This window comes from Acinonyx jubatus, chromosome A1, assembly GCF_027475565.1.
Source record: "Acinonyx jubatus isolate Ajub_Pintada_27869175 chromosome A1, VMU_Ajub_asm_v1.0, whole genome shotgun sequence".
Lineage (NCBI taxonomy): Eukaryota > Metazoa > Chordata > Mammalia > Carnivora > Felidae > Acinonyx > Acinonyx jubatus.
Window position 1 is genome coordinate 125,474,361 of NC_069380.1, and position 19,826 is coordinate 125,494,186.

General features: G+C 37.2%; 1 protein-coding gene across 10 annotated transcripts in view; it reads right to left on the reverse strand.

Moving 5' to 3' along the window:
- Window positions 1–1,912: 1,912 nt before the first annotated feature.
- PDE4D (phosphodiesterase 4D) overlaps window positions 1,913–19,826 on the reverse strand; it is a 713,672-nt gene continuing 695,758 nt past the window's right edge. For all 10 annotated transcript variants that reach the window (XM_027041436.2, XM_027041455.2, XM_053214565.1 and 7 more), the window contains 8 exons: window positions 18,849–19,021; window positions 17,920–18,018; window positions 16,906–17,070; window positions 15,791–15,890; window positions 9,422–9,576; window positions 8,414–8,536; window positions 7,519–7,701; window positions 1,913–6,809 (listed from right to left, as the gene is read on the reverse strand). In XM_027041436.2, the coding sequence (XP_026897237.1) occupies window positions 6,393–6,809; window positions 7,519–7,701; window positions 8,414–8,536; window positions 9,422–9,576; window positions 15,791–15,890; window positions 16,906–17,070; window positions 17,920–18,018; window positions 18,849–19,021 (1,415 nt within the window). In that variant the 3' untranslated portion in view covers window positions 1,913–6,392. The remainder of the gene's footprint in view (window positions 6,810–7,518; window positions 7,702–8,413; window positions 8,537–9,421; window positions 9,577–15,790; window positions 15,891–16,905; window positions 17,071–17,919; window positions 18,019–18,848; window positions 19,022–19,826) is intronic.

The window sequence follows — 19,826 nt, forward strand, 5'->3', positions numbered from 1 at the left end:
CGAAGGGCCAGGGACTGTAAGGAGTCACAGCTTACGCAACACAGAGGTCTGGTGCTCAGGCTCAGCTGTAGATGAGAGAAGCTTTAAGTTGGGAGGGAGGGGCTTGTGCTAATAAAGACAGAGATGGAAATTCCCAACACCCTGGGAAGACACGGAACACAAGTTAATTAATTTAAATGAAACCGTGTTTCCTGCTCCCAAGTCTATGAACTAAGATTCAAACCCACTGCCCTGTGTTTGATCTTGAGTATTTGGAGACAGGAGAGTATCTGTGAGGGAAACAGCACCCAAATCAGAAAAGGTGTTAAAGCACAGGTGGAATTCTTTGAAAAGAGGCTCCATGGGTAAGCACATTCCCTCTGCAGGCAGAGCTCCAACATGGAAATGGATCCTCCCAGCCCCACCCCTGCCTCAGTGTAGTGTTTTGCTGTTTCAGGTTCATAGCTGTGGGTCTGAGGAAATACCTCCAGGTCAAAGACGGAAACTAAGATGGGCTCAGCACACCCAAATTGGCCTAAATCAGCTTGGGGGAACAAGTGGGGAAATAAAGCTGTTCGTGTTCGGTCCCATAGTCTCACCTTGGAATCATAGACTCTGAGGAATTGAACTTGAGTTTAGACCAAGAATTCCCTGAAGGCACCTTTTGGCTATTGTCACTGTCATTCCTTGTGGTAGTGGGAGGAAATCAGTGAGGGGCTAAGCATATCATTCTATTTTGTTATCCTTATTCTATTTGTTAGGTTTTGGGGGTTATCTGGGGATTAAATTTTTGCTCATTTCTTTACTCTCCTATCACAAAAAATGTTTTTTGTTTTTTGTTTTTTTGCCATTCAGAAAAAAAAATGTGAGGAAGAGGCAAGAAGAGTTTTTGGTTAGCATTAAAATATAAAACTCTAAATTTTATTTATCTGGGATCTGAGCAAGCTCAAAACCAAAAACAAACAGAAAAATGTTATGGTCTCAGTGTTAAGAATTTCTCTAAGACCCCAAAATGTCTTATCACATTGAATTATATCCAGTATCAGTTTGGTGGCTATATTCAACAAATATTAAACACTGTCCCAACAAGGCATGGGTTTACGTGTAAGGGATATACCAGTAAGCAGACTTTGCTCTCATGGAGCTATGTTCTGGTGTGAGAGTGAACAAATACACAGATATACATGTCAATTGATAATAAGCATTACAAAGGAAATAAAGCAGGGTAAGGGATAAAGAGTGTTGGGGGACCGCTGCCTTCCTTCCACTTTCTCTAGGGCTCTCATTAGTACTTCAGATGTTTACAAGTACAGTTAACCTGTCTGGACACCCTTCCGTTTCCTATCAACTCTCCCTTCTTGCCTGGTTACCTCTCACTATGCTTCGGCACTCAGCCCCAAATTGCTTCCTTAAGGAAGCCTCCTTTGGCCCTCTGAAAGAAATCAAGTTCGGATTCCTGCTTAATCACAGTACCCGGGCTTCTTTGTTGTACGGTACACTTAATGATGATATGTGTTGGAAGTGTTCAATGCCTCCGTCCCCTCCAGAGTATGTGCTCATGAAAGCAGAAACTGTGGCTTGTTCTCTGTTGAATCCCTAGAACCTTGTCATTGGGAGAGTATGTAGCAGTTGTTAAATGTCTAACTCGGTATACCAGAACACTTCATTAAGCAGAGAAGTCCCCCTCCCAACCCTATTTGAAAACAGTGCTTCATCTTAGGGGCCATCTAAATAGTTGGGCAATTCTCTCTGTAACAAAGTGAATCTACATAATTTATTTGGTGTCATTGGGTTCGAAGTAGGAGTACTAACTTAATGCTACTATTCTCCTTGCATTTCATTTCATCCATCTTCGACATTCTTGGAAACCTGTGCTGACTGGCCTACATTTTAAAATGAATCATCTTTTATTTGTAAAAGATTGAGTCATAAATAGGCAGAATCAACCCATGCTTTTATTTTCATTGCATATAAAAATTTCATATGAAGGTATTGATGTACAGTACTATCCCCATGGGCTGTAAAGAGGCTAAGAAACCACTAAAAGAATCATCATCATTTGCAATGCGCACACACAATTTACCACTCTGAAAACATATCCTAAGAAATAAAATTAAAAACAACTAAAATCAGGAAGGATGTTTTTCATAGTTATAGTGTCCCCTTTGTACTGTTTAAAACAAAAGTAATCAAATTCCTTTGGGCCAGGGCTGCTAAAATCTACAGTTTGTGTCAAAAAAATAAAATAAAGTAATAGGAGGCTCATTTTTTCTAGAAAAAGAATCTCTCACTAAGTCACATGTTCTGAGGGCTGGGCAAGAGTGGGAGGCAGTTTCCATGCCACCCACTGGGAATTTTTCAACGCTTTTGGGAGTTGACAACAACAAGGTTAACTTTGAAAATTCTACAGCCATAGAACTTTTGCAGAAACAAATTCCAGAGAATGGCGAATCATTTTTGTGTGAACTGGCATCATATAAAAACTGTTTTATCTTTAGATTCACATACATATAGATATTTGGTCGATCTTAGATAAAGTCAAATTCCAGGGTTAAAAAAAATGACCTTTTCATATTACATTTTCTTTTCTTTTTCATACCACAAATTCTCCTAACATGACAGGAGCTGATGAATAAATGACTGACCATCACGTGTGACCTATGGCTCTAGTTTCAAATCAAGTTCATTTGCCTATGTGCTAAAGCAGTGAAAATGATTTTGTTATCATTGGACAAGAATATATTTTCCCAAGTAGTGTTTGAAAGTTAAAAAAAAATAAAACAACAATCAGATGTAACTAACTGAAGTAGCTCCTGATCAAGAGATAGGAAGAAGAATCATTATATATCCAGTGCTGTTTCACAGCAAGAAGTACTTAAAAGCTTGTAAGTCAGAAGGGTGTCAGAATCTTCCAGAGGTTGACTGTGATTTTCTAAATTCCAGCTGTTGCCAGAAATCCAATTGGTTCAAAGCTTGGATGTAAAATGCCCAGCCCTAGCCCGCCCCCATTGCCTTACTTTCAAATGCAGCAAAACAGAAGAAAATATTGGTTAAAGTTAAGGCACAGCCCTGGGACCAAAGACCTGCAGCTATGTTTTTTAAATTTATATATCTTTATGTATTTTATAGTTTTCTTGAATCTTCCATAAACAAGCTCTAAGGTGACAAGACTATATATATTACAGGAGAAAAGAAAATGTACAAGGAGTATGTATACACACCATTCATTCTCTCACCAAGAGTTTCCAAATATATCAACACCATCCCATCGTGGGATGATGTTTTAATAAGAACTGATAATTTACAATTAACATTACAGTATGTACATTACAATAAATACATGGTTGTAAACAGACAAACAAGACTGTATTACAGGTAAGGTCATTTGGTGAGAAAAAAAAATGCATGGCACAAAAAATAAATAATGCATTCAAAAATTATCATAAAGCTTTCTGTAAAATCCATTTCATTCAAGTTTTTTTTTTCCTCGTCTGCAATTTGTTCTATCTACATTATTTTCTTGTGAATTTTAAGTGATGTAAAAGAAAATTAAAACAGCATTATTGTGTTTAGTAACTTGCAAGCTGAAATGTACTGGTTTTATGCAAACTTGGACTTTTTTTCCCCATACAGTACCCAGATATTGCATTTTCTTATGTCATTTTAGGAAATGTAAAGCCACTTGTAAAAGGATGTTCTCTGTAAAGCGGTGCATAATTCTGAAGCACACTTTGGCAAGAGAGAAGGGAAGAGAAAGAAGGGAGAGGATAAGCAGACTGTACAGTGCATTAGTCTCTGTCTCTTGGATATTGCCTTTTCTACAATTTGATTGTCCATCGGTGAGTATCTTCACAACACGTGATCATTATAAACCAACAAGTTGAAAACAAAACAACTCTGCTTTTCAATGCAGTTACAAATCCTTTCAGGTCCGGATTTGTGACATATTGCTACTTTAATTTTTTTCTATTATTATCAAGATTTTAGGCACTCTGTGGGGGAAATACCAAGCAGTAGTGACAGGAGGGAATGAGAATATTTTGGATAAAGGAATACACTCTAGATTGTTTGCCTTTTCTTCTAGACTTCCATCAAGAACAAATAAAACAAGTTTTCAACTGTTCTTCTGAAACCACTTGGCTAACCACAGGACTTTATTTGAAAGATTACTGATTTTTTTTCAGGGAAGAGGGTGGAAATCTGATCATTAATTAGTTGATTCCTGTTCTGCTCTAAGAACAGATCAGAGCTACATAATTTTTCTGTCAGAAGTTCCCTTGTGGATCTCCGCGGATTCAAATAGGGACTATGTTTAGCTTGGGTCATTTCCCCTGGCTGATGACTTGGTTATTAGTCGCCAGAAGGCCCTTGAGAAATCCCAAATATAAATGCTTTCCAAGGTTATAAGTTTTCTTGACTGTTTATTTTCAATAAATAATATCAATGTGAAAAATGACTATTTGGGCTCCAAATTCTTCATAGACAAGGCAAATACTTTACTAAGAGCTGGAATGGACAGAACATCCAGACTAGGTAAGTGCCCCGGGATGCCAATTGAAGGTAAATACTGGAAAGTAATCCCTAAAATTGTAATACATTTCTTGGTGCTAAATGCAGCCAAGAATTAGCTCTGTTACTTAGGTGGAATCTTCTTACCCATCCTAGTATTTTAGGGTGGCATTATATTACCAAACCTCTGGTGCCAGCAGCATCATCAACTTCTTTCCCTTGGTGCATTTAATATTCTCCTCTACAAGACATACTTGTGGACCAGTGATAACTGTGAGAGCAATTTCTACATTATGAGGCTATCCATTAAGGAAGAGTAGTTGCTACACTTAAGATCTCTTCTCAAGAATATTCCTCATATAGTTCTTAATCCCATGGTGAAATCATGGAAACAAAGAGCATTAGTTGTACTGGTGTTTGTTAATATACTCTGCTAATATTTTTAAAAATTACCTAGCTAGCTGTTAACTTTTCTGTGTAAATCAAGAGTTAAAGTTAGGCATTATATTTGGCCTTGTGGTAGAAATAAATGGTGACTCTAGCCTGACTACCTGCTACTTTTCATCACTCAGAATGGTGGTGATATATTTGATAAGACCCCATCTAGTGAACGTGGACAGAGATTCAAACACACACTAAATAATAAAGCAGCACAAGGGGAAAAAAGTTCTTACTACAACTGACTGTGAAAACAATAGAAATGAGCATAAAATGTGAGGGTTATTACAAAGACATGCACTTGTGAAATGAGGGTCTATTGACACAGCAAAAAGTTATCAGAAGACACTAAGTAGGAAAATACCTAAAAAAGACCATTTTAGCTACTGTGTATTTATATATCTCTTACTTGCTTCAGACAACACCAACTGATGATTGTTTATGAGGCTTAAGACACATTAGACAGAATGCACATCAAAGTATCACAGAACAAATATTCACTTTGTACACCGTGAAAAAAATATCAGTGAGAGCAACTCTGCTTGCTTATCTGAAAAGACTGAAATGAAAAGCAAAGTAAATGAAGACCTACAAAAAGGTTTTCCTGCAACATAAAATTGGTTTCTGTTTTAAAATATGGAAGTCATTGGTATATAAAACAATGAATCACTACAAATCAGTTAATTGCTATGAACTATAAGGTGCAAGTAAAATTCGTAAATTAGATTTATCCAGTGTAGCACAGATTTGTACTGAAAACTTGCAAGTTACTCCTTAGAAAAAAATAACCAGTGGCAGATGAAGTTTTGAACATAGTTTTTTAAATATAATACCTCAGTACATTTAATAATAAAAGTAAGCTCTACAAAAAATCTGTTTTACATATCATACAAAATGTAGAGGTCAGTGCAGCTCAGTGAACCACACTATACAGTCATGTATCAGGAAGACTTGAAATTAGAAAATTATGCAATTTCTGTGGCTCATCTTCCTCCTGGTAACAGATTCATGCTGTGTCCTGTTCCTGACACTTTTGTTGCTTCATCCATGAGTTCACTCTGTGTAATGCCTTCTTTCTGCTGAAAATATTGCAAACAAATAAAAAGTAAAGAACCCCCAAATCATAACAACTTTTGGGCTGCCCGATGAGCCACTCTATTGAAAACATTTTGCAGTTGATTTTCTCTTTGTCAGCTCTACTAAGCTGAAATCTTGTTAAAATGCTGTTCGTGAAGATGTCCCCCTTGCTCCGATGACATGGAAGTGAAAAAACTGGTTACAATATTCCTGAGCGCCAGACTGAGTAGTCAAGGTCAGTTTTGTTCAACAAACATCCTGGCAGATGACAGTGAGGTGTGACCATGGTTGTGGCATGTGACATGCACTTTGGAAACAATTTTTCTACTTAAATTAAAAGAAACAAAACAAAACTAAACTAAACTAAAGGCGTGAAAGTCTCTGCACTGTTACGTGTCAGGAGAATGATCTTCTATTACACAGGCTTCGGGCTGGCTGTCTTCTTCCTCCCCTACCGTCTCTTCTTCCACCTGTTCATCAAGGGGAATTTCAGTCGACTCTGAGTCTTGAGTACACAGAGTCTTGGAGTCACTGCAGCTCGTGTCTTCTTCCACTTGACTTCCACTGTCCTTTTCGGTGTCTGACTCGCCATCTTCCTCTAAAGTTAGCTCAAACTGGAACTTCTCCGTTTGACCCTGCCGGCCTTCCTCCTGGTCATCAGGTGCTGGGGAGGGGCTCTGAGGAATTGTGCTCTGGTACCATTCACGATTGTCCTCCAAAGTGTCCAAAATGTCCTGGGCGTCAGGATGCACGAGGTCTGCCCACGTCTCCCACAGAGGATGAACAATATAGTCTATGAAGCCCACCTATTTAAAAACAATTCCGATTTGAGTATAAGACTTGGGACTATGAAACAATGGAAAAGGTTAACTAGATTCTGCAAATATACCTGAGTATGTATCTATTTACATCAATTTATATATGTAACATAATTTACATTAAAATATAGCAAATATAACATGGCCCACAAATATAACACTGAACACAAGACTTCTAACCTGAGTTTGGTAAAATGGTCACTATTTTAGGCAACAGACCATATAAAAGTACTGTTAATAGCTGGTGAAAATTAGCAAGAATTCTTATTTCAGGAGTATGTTTATACTGTAAAAAATTCCATTTGTTTACATAGTAGGGTATCAGACCTGGCCTTTATTTTAGAATGGCCAATTTATAGGTGAATCCAGACAACTGAAACCAGGCCAGGTACTCTTTGACTTCATATGACTGAATTCACTTATGAGTTCAGATAGCGGAAATTCTCTATATATGTATGCTCTATATGAAAACAGTCATAATGAAAGAATGTGATGTCATGAGAAATGTATATATGACCATATGAATTAAAATCATACGAATGAGAGTTTTTTGGCTCATAAACACTAATATGAAATTGAGCCTTTCGAAAGAAAAATAATTTAAAAAACCCAATGAAATTATGATGTGGATACAAAGCAATCAAACATTCAAGCTGGAGTTTTGTTTTCTCTGCAAACTTTATGCTTAATGCATCACCTGTGATTTTTCCACAGATGCATTGTGCTTGTCACACATAGGACTTATCTCCATGCCCCGCTCTCTCTCTCGGTCTCCTTGGCGGAAGAACTCCTCCATTATGCGGTCAGTCCACTGGCGGTACAGCTGAAGAGGCTTTGTTGGGTTGCTCAGATCTGCACAGTGCACCATATTCTGAAGGACCTAAAATAGACAAACGCTTTCTCTATTCAGCACCTGCTGCTGTTTCTTTTCTTTTCTTCTTTTTTTTTCACTAGAAATTCACATTGGATGAATGTGACACTTAAAAATACAAGTAGTGTAAGATTCCTTCCAAACAGCTCAACTATATGTCTGTGTATGGTTCACACTTGTCTTAACAGCCCTAACTTCTGCCACTTCTACCATACCTAAATTTCATAAGAAACAGTTCATGTGTGCATAGCTGATTAAATTTGGAGCTGCTTCAGTGGTTGGTTTTGTGAGAGGTTAGGGTTTTTTTTAATGCATATGCAAATGAAGAACCAATAGAATTTATCTGGCTAATTCTCAAGATTCAGAATTTGGTTATTGGGGCACCTGGGTGCCTCAGTTGGTTAAATGTCTGACTTCAGCTTGGGTCAGGATATCACATTTTGTGAGTGTGAGCCCCGCGTCGGGCTCTGTGCTGACAGCTCAGAGCTTGGAGCCTGCTTTGGCTTCTGTGGCTCCCTCTCTCTCTGCCACTCATGCTCTCCCTCTCTCCCCCACTCACGCTCTGTCTCTGTGTCTCTCTCAAAAATAAACATTAAAAAAAGACTTTGGTTAAAAATTCTGCTTATAATTACTAAAATCGTAAGTCAGAAGGAGACAAGTCTTATCAAAGTTAGACACAGACACGTGTGCAGAAAAAGAACAAATTCAAATAACGCTTTACCTGAATCCTATCAGAATAATTATCAAGAAGAAGAACTCCAGAACTTGTCACTTTCTTAGTTTCCACCATAGTTTTCAAATCAGCCAGTAGATTCATGTGTTTTGACATGTCTGTTGCAAGTACCTTAAAAGACAAGAGTATTTTAGTAAGGAGCAAAGTCCAGAGGAAAAAAAGTCAGAATTTGCATATGACAATATGAATGCAGAGCATGAAAGAAATGAAAAACCACTGGGATGTCTGGTGGCAGGGAATGGGAGTCCTACACTACTCATTTGTGCAGCCTCTTCTGCTCTGTAGGGTTTCTTGAAGCCCAGATAAATACATGCAATCTACAGAAGGTTAGCAACCAGCGATCACTTTCATGGTGAAAAAAAGGGATGATACTCCTACAGATAAGAAGTTAGCCCATGTTCTGAAGTTCTTTCTACTCCTTTGATTAGAAAGTGGCACTTGGACTACGATGAAATCATTCAAGGTTGCTCACAGAGTACTTCAGAAACAGAGTATTCTGGCTAATTTTCCGCTGACCCAAGACACGTGATTGCTACCTTTGTGTGTACAAACTTATAAGTCGTTGATGACCAGAGGTTTTCCTGTGTCTCGTAATCACTGTAAATAATATGCATTAAAAAAAGTCATGGATATCTCTAAATAACACTGTGTACTGATATAAATGTATTTTTTTTTCCATTTTGTGAGTGGAAAAAATCCTTTTGTACTAATAGCTTTTGTTAGTCACCTTTCCCTGCCTGCCACCAGACTGGAGAACTTCAGAAAATAAAACTAGAATTAAGAGGGTGAGCTGTCACTACTCTTAACTCCCAACTGCCAGAATGAGAAAACCCATTACAGAACATCACTGCCAGCAGCACAGGAGGCTTCTCAGACATAAGGGGCAACAATAGGTTTTGAAACAAAAGGTTCCATTTAGCTGATACTCATCTCATTCTTATTCTTAAAAAACAACTTGCATCACATCTCTCTTTTTTCCTTTTAGCAGCTACTTACAATGTCAATGACCATCTTCCTTAATGATTGTCTTTGCTTTTTGGTCAGATTCTGGAAAATGTCACAGTTTTCTTCCTGAAGCAACTTAAAGCCCACAGCCAGATGATGGTTCTCCAAGACAGAAGAATCATTGTACATCAAGGCAAGTTCAGAGTCTTAAAGAAAGAAAGGAGACAGAAGATAAGCAAAGCCATTTTTTTTTCTAAGTTTTTTGAATTCTTCACATTCTAAGATACTTTGGGTTTAAGAAGCATTTTTCTTCCACACCTCTGCTGGCCTTACCATTACAGGACAATACCCAGGAGAGGATATACTAGTTAATGTATATTAACTAGTGGAAAGAGCAATGGAATCTTGGGAGTGAATTCTAATGCTACTGACACATGACAAATCATTTCACTCTGCGGACCTCTCAGCTGTGTCTCTTCTCAAGTGGGAGAAGAGTTGGACCAGATGTTCTTGAGCCCCCCCTCCAGATCTGCCACAGGTAGCTTCATGAGCAGCAGAATGTGACATCACTTTTAACACTGGCAACATCTTAACAGCTTAAGTTGTCATGTTCCTGATAACTATGGACCATTACCCAATATTTCACAGAATGTAAGGATGATGTGATTTTGGACTGTACTCAAGAACAGTTTGGAACAAATGAACAATATACTAGATTTGTTCATGCTGCTTTTACTCATTTTCTTCCACAGTATAGCTTTGAAAGTCAAAGCTTTACTCATTTTTTCCATGTTATTTTCTGAGTATCAAGACACAGGTGTTCAGCTACCTACATAATAACTCCATGGTGAAGATTTTGCTGCTCCCTTAGGACTGCCCTGGACCTGTATGTTTTAGGCAGCAAGATCCTGCCTCTTTCTTGGTTCCTGTAAATAGCAGACCCAACTCTATAAGGCAGTCATTAAAGAAAATTGGTGCATTATTCTGTTTCCACTTACGCCACTATAAACACCAAAAGCACATGTATTTGATCTTTTTTCTGACTAATGTATGGGAAATACACATTCTTTTCTAAGAAAGAGTCATTGCTACTCAATGACTATTTAAAGGAACTAGGAAGGAGAAGAGACGTTCAGGACATACATCTATTGTGAAATCCTATGAATTTACTTGTACTATAGACCTACAAATTTATACATGTAAATTTTTGCTCTGAAACTACAGGAATAGAGATGTCTAGAATACCAAAGAGTAGGTGTGTATGTTCTCTTTTGGGGGGATAAAACAATAGTGTTCATTCATTCATTCAGATAGTATCTGGTCAGATCTGACTTTTAAATTGTCTCTAAACGGGGTGCCTGGGTGGTTCACTCACTTAAGCATCTGGCTTCAGTTCAGGTCATGATCTCACACTTCGTGGGTTCGAGCCCCACATCAGGCTCTGTGCTAACAGCTCAGAGCCTGGAGCTTCCTTCAGATTCTGTGTCTCCCTCTCTCTGCCCCTCCCACCTCCTTCATGCTCTTTCTCGAAAATAAACATTAAAAATTTTTTTAAATAGTTTCTGAAACTCTAACTATGAACATTTATCTATAGGTGGTTAAATATATAGAAATAAAAAAAATTAATACTATATAGGATTTTAGCACCTGGTATTATTGTTTGTATAGTAGAATCCTATTAAATAAATATATATTGAAAGGAAGGCAAATGTTTTTTGAATGGACAAATAATGCCCAATTAATCTTTTATGGTTCTTTTAAGGGAATAAATATGCATGCAGATAAGAGGCATTAATACATGAACTGACTCAGGCTTACAAAAACCCAGACTGACAAATATACCTCATGAAGAAAGAAACAAGAAGTTAAGGCTGTGAGCCTGCAGAAGAACAAGGTGAGCAGCTGTTAGTTTAAGGAAGAGGATGGTCTGTGGTATAGATGTTACAACAAAGAGTCTCAACTCTAATCTATCTAAAGATGCTCTTTCACATAGAAGGTGGTCCAAGAGCCTTGGAATGAGAATCCAGACTGGACAGAAAGCAATGAAAAGACTCCTTACTGAGTGGATCTCCCCCACAGCCTCTCCAGTTTTGGGGCTGTTGACAGGAAGGTGGTGGATACTGTGGCAACTGAATCTCAGGGCAGTCATTTAACTTTCTACTCTTCCTTAGGGCTGAAGGCACGTAGTAACATCTAATGAAAGATTTTGCAGCTCCTGAGAAGTTTATTTGCCAAAAATGTTACCATAGTACTTCTATATAGAGTCCTTGAAAGTTCAGGAATCATTCAGAAAGTTGCCTTCATACTATGCTTTAAGGTACAGTAGTACAGAGGCAGAGGTAGGGTCCAGAGTAAGAAAATACGTTATAGAACATTTCTGTTGAAACCTGTTCATCTTCAAAGCCCAGTACAAGTCCACGAAGCCTTTCCTGATTACCACAGGTGGAACTGCTCACTTTCTGCTGTAAACTCTTTTATACTTTGTACCACTCATTTGGCACTTATCACATTCCAATTTATTTGTCATCATCTCTGTGCATGTCTTAACAGTCTCTTCCATAGACCTCCCAACCCACTTAGAGACTTAAGACCCTATATAAAATGAAAAGTTATCCATCTGATGTGCATGGTTCTCTGGTTTCTCCTGGCACTTCTAAACAACATATTTCTCCTTGAAATGGGGGAGGAAGTGGTAGTTTTATTTTCTAGCTGCCAAGGACAAAGGATTATAACTGTTTGATTCACTCAATTCATTCACTCTCTACGTCCATAACCTGTATTATTTTTCTCCACCAAACTAGTGCTATCAGATATTCACGTGTTATAGTCCTTTTTTTTCCCAGCCAAATGAAAGCTTTTCACAGCCAGACCACTGTCTTGCCCACCCATATATCCCTAGTGCCTAGAACACTGATTGGCACATAGTAGACTCTTCTCAATATTTTTTTGTTGGCTAAAATAACAATCTCTGTAGTATTTCTATATAATCACACTTCATGAAAATGAATTTATCCTTGTTTTGAAAGTGTTATATTTAAGCAGAAAATAACTTTATATATATAACCCACAGATAGGGCTATGGAAAGCTTATTTTAAAATGAGACTAGAGAAATAAAAGTGTGTGTGCACTGGTAGCTAAATCTAGCTCCAGTTTAATATAGTGAAACGCTTCTGCTCTTGGAAATCAAAACCATATGCTTTGAACACATGACTAATGTGACTAAATCTTTTCCCCTAGAGCTTAGGCATCTTTGCTATAAACCCGAATTACTTGTTTTCCAAGTAAAATTTAATACTATATATATTCTGCACCTCTGACAACGCTTTATTGTTTGAGAAAAGAATGCTGTGAAGTCAAATGCTTTGTTATGATAAATACTCTCCAGCATGTTATATTCAAAACCATATGATGCTATTTACATTTTGTGAGTTTATTTACATGTACTGTCCTTGAAAAAGACTTACACAGCTTCTCTCCCTGGAATTTCAACTTCTTAAAATCCTACTCAGATTCCTCTACTCCCCCATATCATTTACAAAACATAACCATCTGCGCCAGGTAGAAACAATGTCTCTATTTTCAAAACCTCCAGCCTGTTAACAATGAATGTATGTATCATTACTATCAAATGATTTGGCGCCTACAGTGGAACAAATGATGGAAATTATTGTCACAACTAAGAAGCAGAGGAAAATCTGGACTGGGAAGCAGCCAGGTGAGTTCCAGAAAGAACTCTTCTTCCAGAAAGGGCCATGCAAACTCACTGTGCCTCTAGCCTCCTTAAAATAGGACACGTGACCTCCCAGCTATGGGTTTATAAATGTATAAATTACAAGAAACAGATTCAACCCTGGGCTTTGGACAAGTTGGTAGCACCAGCTCCAAGGTGAGAGCTGAGAGTGTGCTTGTGTGAGCCACTGAGGGTCAATCAACCCATGAAAACAACAAGAAACTTACACTGTCTATAAAAAAGGGTTTGCGGCAAACTAAAAGTAATCACATAATTTTGATAGAGTATTTCATAAAGCTTTTTATTATAAGTTTACAAGTTATGAGAGGGACTCCTTTATAGAGCACTGTGAAGTTAAAACTTACTTCTTGTCACCATTACTTGCTAAGCCTCTTCTGTGTCCTGAAATAAAATGCCAGCTGGCATGACCCCTAGTCAAAAGCTAACTAAGGGAGTGAATTCTCACAAGGACCTGGGGCCCTGATCAACCCTGGGATACCTTCCTGTACCAGGTGATGATGCTGATTCATTCACTCAGAAATAACACAGCCTCCTCACACCCCATTGTCAAGAAAACATCAGCAGTCCAAAGCTGCCCTGGGAGCTGTTAACCTCCCAGTGTTGCTGAGATCTCACAGAAAGGAGATCCTCATGCCATCATGGAGTGACAAAGTACTTCCAGAAGCAGGACCAGGTGCCCTTCCCCCTTGGGCAAGTCATCAGTGAGATGACCTTAAAACAGACACCACCCTTGGCTGCTGTCACCATGTTTATAATTATCCCCTAAATGTGACCGTTATCTATCTCACGGGGTCTCAGGCTTTGGAGGGCATCAGATTCATCTGTGGACTGAAGCCTCACTAGCTTAAATTTCAGACTCCATGGATACCCTAATGCCTGCCAGAGCCCTCCAATGCCAGCCTAAGCCCCTGTGACCTTAGAGGGTCTACAAGAGAGAATAATAGAGCTGGTTCTCACTTTTCTTTAAAAAATTATCAGAGTACTTGGAGACTTCATTGTCAGTTGTTTCAATTAATTTGTTCTCTAATCTCTTCTTAATTGTGATGTTAGAATAAGAGAACATACAATACTGTATAAAGTAGAATGCAAAGGTAATACACCAGTCTGTATTTCTGGTGTTAATTTAAAGGAAAAATGCATACCTTTTTAAAGGCAGACATTAAAACAAAATTTTTATGTATTAAAAATTTGTAAAATTAGGAACATAACAAGACATGCCGAAGAATCCAAATAATCATGTCAGCTTAAGGAAAAGTGCCAGCATACAGTAAGCTGTACTGTATGACCTCTTTGCTCTTCTCAGGACAGTCAACCCTCAGCACTGATACTATAAACTCATACACCTGCATCTAATGTATATTAATATTAAGATGTTAATACTTAGTAATGCTTTGATGACTCTTGAAAGCACCCCATCATAGGTTCTCACAAGATAGCTGGAACGTGAAATGTTAGTCTGCCTAAACCTGGGTAAATAACTTCATAAACCAGACTTCTAAAATGTACTTGAGTAACCACACCTCTCAGGAAATCCATGACTTTCCCAATCCTCTTACATATCAATGAGTCACTAAGGTGTATTTTGTTACAAAGTAGTCCAGAGGTGAATTGAGATATAAAAATTGATACAATTTTAAAGATCTAAGTTAAATCTCTCAAACTAAGGCTACATTTAAATTGTCTCTTTAAATCTGGCTGCAGCAAAGTATAGGAAATAAATGGGGAATGAAAAGATGCCACAGTTTGACTTTTTTAGTCATGAGAAGGCTATTATCTACAAACTCCTAGAAAAAAAAGAAAAGATTTTTCACAGATATAAAAAAAAAAACTCTTTTAACAACTTTGAATTTATTTTTTTGTATATAAAAGTAATGTATAACACTAATTTACCTGTTGTGGGAGGAAATTAAATAATAGTATACTTAAATCATTTACTAATTAATTTCAATTACCCAAAGAACAGAATTTCTGTAAAACTAAAACCTCTTTCCAAAGTCATAGCTCAAGCACTACCTAAACATTCCCTACCAAGGTTTTCTATGCAGCTGTGTGTCAGACATGTCCATATTAGACAGTCTCTACCACTCCTCCTATTTATAAATTCAGCAACAACTTAGTTGAGAACTTTTCACGAGAAAAAATTTAATGGTTAAAAATGTTTAAATAAAAGAGAAATCAGAAGAGACAGTACATCAGAGATGTTCCTATAGCCCTCCAGAGAAGATGGAAAAAGGAAGGGAGGTGGGAGTGGTGGTGGTGGAGAGGAGCAATCATAGCCTCTGAAGAGGATTCAGTGACAATCTCCATAAAGTAAAGAAGGTTTAACATGAATTCTTACAACTTTTCCTGTTTTTATTTAAACAGGAAGACAATACAACTATCTGAATCTTTCTGCAAACTTCCACTTCTGATTACCTTTGTCTACTGACACAATATTTCTAGAGAAGTACTGGAATGATGTTTTCCAAACACGACATGTATGTGCCTCCTGGGATAGAATGATCATTTTTAGAGCTGGTTTACATTAACACACACTATCAATAAAATGTGTATTTACACATCTCAAAAGAACATTGTGGCTCTGGAAACATCCCAAGTTTATAAAGACCCTCATTCAGTCTCAAATGTACAAAGGAAAGTTTTTTTTGCAAAAATAAATTTTACTCACTTGTATTGATCAGAAACTGATTTGACACACCCGGATGATCTACATCATGTATTGCACTGGCAAAAATTGCTGCAAGAATCTCCAAATCTGTAAACACGGCCTGTAAAACCAGATGGTATAGAAAATAACATTATTACTCTGCAATAATACAAATTAAAAGTATATACAAATGTGAAATTACTTCCTAGAATTTGATGGAAAACAAAATGAAGCTTCGAAGTATTTCACAGCTTATTGTAGAAGTATTTAAGATGTTTAAGGATATTGTGAAAATGTACATAAAATTAATGACAGGAGTGATTATTTTCTTTCATTCAAACCAGGAACTCCTGATCTCAGCAGAATTGACATTTGGTTCCAGATTAATTCTTTGTTGTGGGATGCTATCCTGTGCATTGTAGTACTGTTAACAGGATCCCTGACCTCTATCCATGAGACACCAGTACCATCTATTGTCAGTTTGTGACAGACAACAATTATCTCCACATATTGCCAAATGTCCTTGGGGGATCAGGGTAGGAGGACAAAGGAAGAAGCACCCCTCAGTTAAGAACCACTCACTCAAATGGTGAGGTATGAACACAATTATACAATGAAAACAATCTGAGCTAAAAAATACATTAGCAAAAGGGAATCTTTTCCCCAAACGATTAAGGAAATCAAATTGTCTTAATTAGCATTCAATGGAACACATTCTTAAAATCAGGAAGAATTAAAGATGTGTTTCTGAAAAATTCTACGAAAAATATCAAAGCACTGTCTACATTTTATAAGTAATAATCATCCTTTCAACTATAAATACAAAAGCCATCAGACTAAATTTCAAAAAACTAATAATTGAAACTGAATAAGCCAGATGTACTTTATGGAATGTTCACTAGGTCATTTCAAAGCAGTATCACAAACACATGAATCCCTAAATCTCTGACTAACTCATACAGGCAAAATTCATCAAAGACTGAAGTGTTTATTGACAACAAATCTTCCCCCTGTAACTCAACATACTACCAATGAAGCCAATTATTTCCTGCCCTGCATACCCTTCAGTATAAATGTTTAAGAGATGCTTAAGAACAGCAGGTTAATGGTCTCAATGTTTTAGAAACCAGATTTACCTCCAAAGCAGGTGTAGATAACAGCACATGTGTTGACTGGACCACATCTGCAGCATGAATATTGTTGTGGTAGGCCACATCAGCATGGTAATGGTCTTCCAGGGTCATAAGGTATGTAATCAAAGTATCTACTGGAATTTTAAATGTTTTTAATAAATCCCGTTCCTGTAGGAAAGAAAATCCTCTTCACATTTTGGTTTTACATAAAAAGATTTTCCACAGAGTGTGTTAACAGCAAAACCATACCCAATATCACCTATGGATAACCCAGAAATGGAAAGAGCACTCTTGCAGTGTCTAGTGAAGAAAACAGAACAATCTGAGAATATCCAAGGACGTTGGGGAAAAAACCAGGGTAGGGTTGTCCTGTTGGGGCCCAACATTTGCTTTCCTCAAGAGGAATACTGTTGGGAATGAGCTGCCAACTATAAAAATGTGTGTTCCATAATCATGAAAGCAGCTTCAATCCAGTATTCTTGCCTTAGCTAGTGGCTCACACCAACTGGAACTCAAAATGGTCTCTAGAGCTGGACTATGCCAGGCCAGTACCGAGGGATCTACAGCCTCAACTCCTCATTTATATCCTAATTCTCAGCTGGGGCAAAAGCTCAACAAGAGTGGGAAGCGGACACGGAGAAGAGAGCAGTACAAAAAACAATGACTGAAGAAAATATAATTTAAGGTAAGTCAGCAACAAGAAGTTTATTCATTTTTTAGTTAGCACTCCATTCTTGCTGCAAGAAGTCATGTAGATTTTTAAAAATCATGCTTGAATTTTCCCATATGACCTCTTCTTCTTAAGTGGAAGAACAATAACAAAATTGGTTTAGTTGTATTTGACACCACACTCTAACCTTTGTTATCATGTGTCCCTTGGTATGGGGCAAATAAGAAAAAAGTATCAAAATAAGCAAAAAAGGGTGACTAGTAAAGAAGATAAAACACAAGCACATTTCACAGACTAGACATTGTATCACCAAAGAAAGGAAAGGTGACAGAATTTAACCATGTTACCTGAAAAATAGTATGCATGATAACAGTCAAAGGCCGGTTACCGGACAGCTCTGCTATTCTGAAAACATGAAGGCCCCATTTGTTTACATCTTCTAGTTCCTAGGGTTAAATAAAGATTAAAAAAATTATGAGGCAGAAGTAGAACACAAATCAATGAGCATGGTCATTTAAACATTACTGACTTTAGCAAAAATAATGTTAAGTTAAAAAAAAAGATTCATTTTAAATGCAATGGATGCACCGTGTAAGTACAGGCAAACTTTAGGTAAACCCACTTAAATGTACTGAAAACTGCATAGTATGGCTTAACCTAATGACTTTGACAATGCAACGTTACTTACATGCCTTGACTACCAATCTCAAGGCATTTCTTTCATAGATAAAATCTGTTCACAAAACCTTAACTATTCTGAAACCCAGAAGATATAAAAGATTTCTAAATCTTTAAGCTTGAATAATCAAACGTAGATGTAAAAAAGTAAGAAACATATAACCAAACCACCTGTCTAAATCCACATATTAATAATACCCAAATTATTTATTTATTTACTTACTTATATTTAACATTTATTCAGTTTTGAGAGAGAGAGACAGAGCGCGAATGGAGTGGGGCAGAGAGAGGGGAAGACACAAAATCTGAAGCAGGCTCTAGGCTCTGAGCTGTCAGCACAGAGCCTGATGTGGGGCTTGAAACAATGAACCATGAGATCATGACCTGAGACAAAGTCGATCACTTAACTGACTGAGCCACCCAGGCACCCCAATACCCAAAAAATTTATAAAGAACTTTATAAAGTACTTTCCCACCTTCCAAAAGAAAATAACCCCACAAATTAATGAACTAATCCATCTATTTAAAAGAGAATCTATCAAAATTTATTAAAAAGCATCCCTGCATAATATGATCACAGTCCTTAAAATCATCTTACCTTGGCAAGGACATCTTCTTGTTCAGTTTTAACCCCAAATCTCGGGATGCTTGAATTTGTCAAACTGGAGCTGTGCATCAACTTCTTGACCCCGCTGATCTGAGACATTGGCCTTTTCTTTTTCTCCTTTTCCTTCTGAGTTGGAGAAGGAATTTCCACTTCATGTTGCTTATCTTAAGAAATTTAGAAAATGTTCTACATTTACTATGAATTCAATGTGAGTTACTACTTTTTAATCATAACATCCATAACTGAACAGGTTTTAATTAATCACTGTATGTTCCAGAAAATGTTTTCAAGAAACACTTCTTTTAGAGAAGCTGAGTATTTACAATTGATGTGGACTTACTATGTATGATACCCTTAAGCACAAAATTGAGCAAGTACATCCCACTGCAAAATAATTAACATCAAATGTATTGAGTGGTTACTACTTGGATAGAATGTCATAGTAAATTTTTTTGCAAGACTTATGACAGCAGAGTTGGATAAAGCAAAACATATTGGTTATTTCAACTGTTCATCAACTCCGTCCCTATTTGAAATCACTTAGTGGCTTAGAAATTGCTCTTGCCCACTCAGTATTCCAGTTTTAATACCTACTTTGAAAAGGAAGGAACTTCATACAGAAATATCATAAAAACAGCACTGGGTGAACCTAAGGGCTTAGTGAAATGGGTCATAATGTAAGGATAAACACAATATATTTGAATGGCTTAGATTGTTTCTGTTATTTTATATTTTCTATACCATAGTGAGATAACGGTTATGATATAACAAGGGGAGCACAGAGAACCACCAATAGCATGTGATAAATGATTGTCAGATTCAACTGTTATTTTCAAATAAAAGACCTAAGTAGATGCCTCAGTTTATTCATCCACTATTTCAAGGTAGTGAGCTCCTCTAATTCATCCTTGCACATAGCATGTGTTCAATAAATGTCTGTTTAGTGAAAATGCTAATTAGATGTTACAG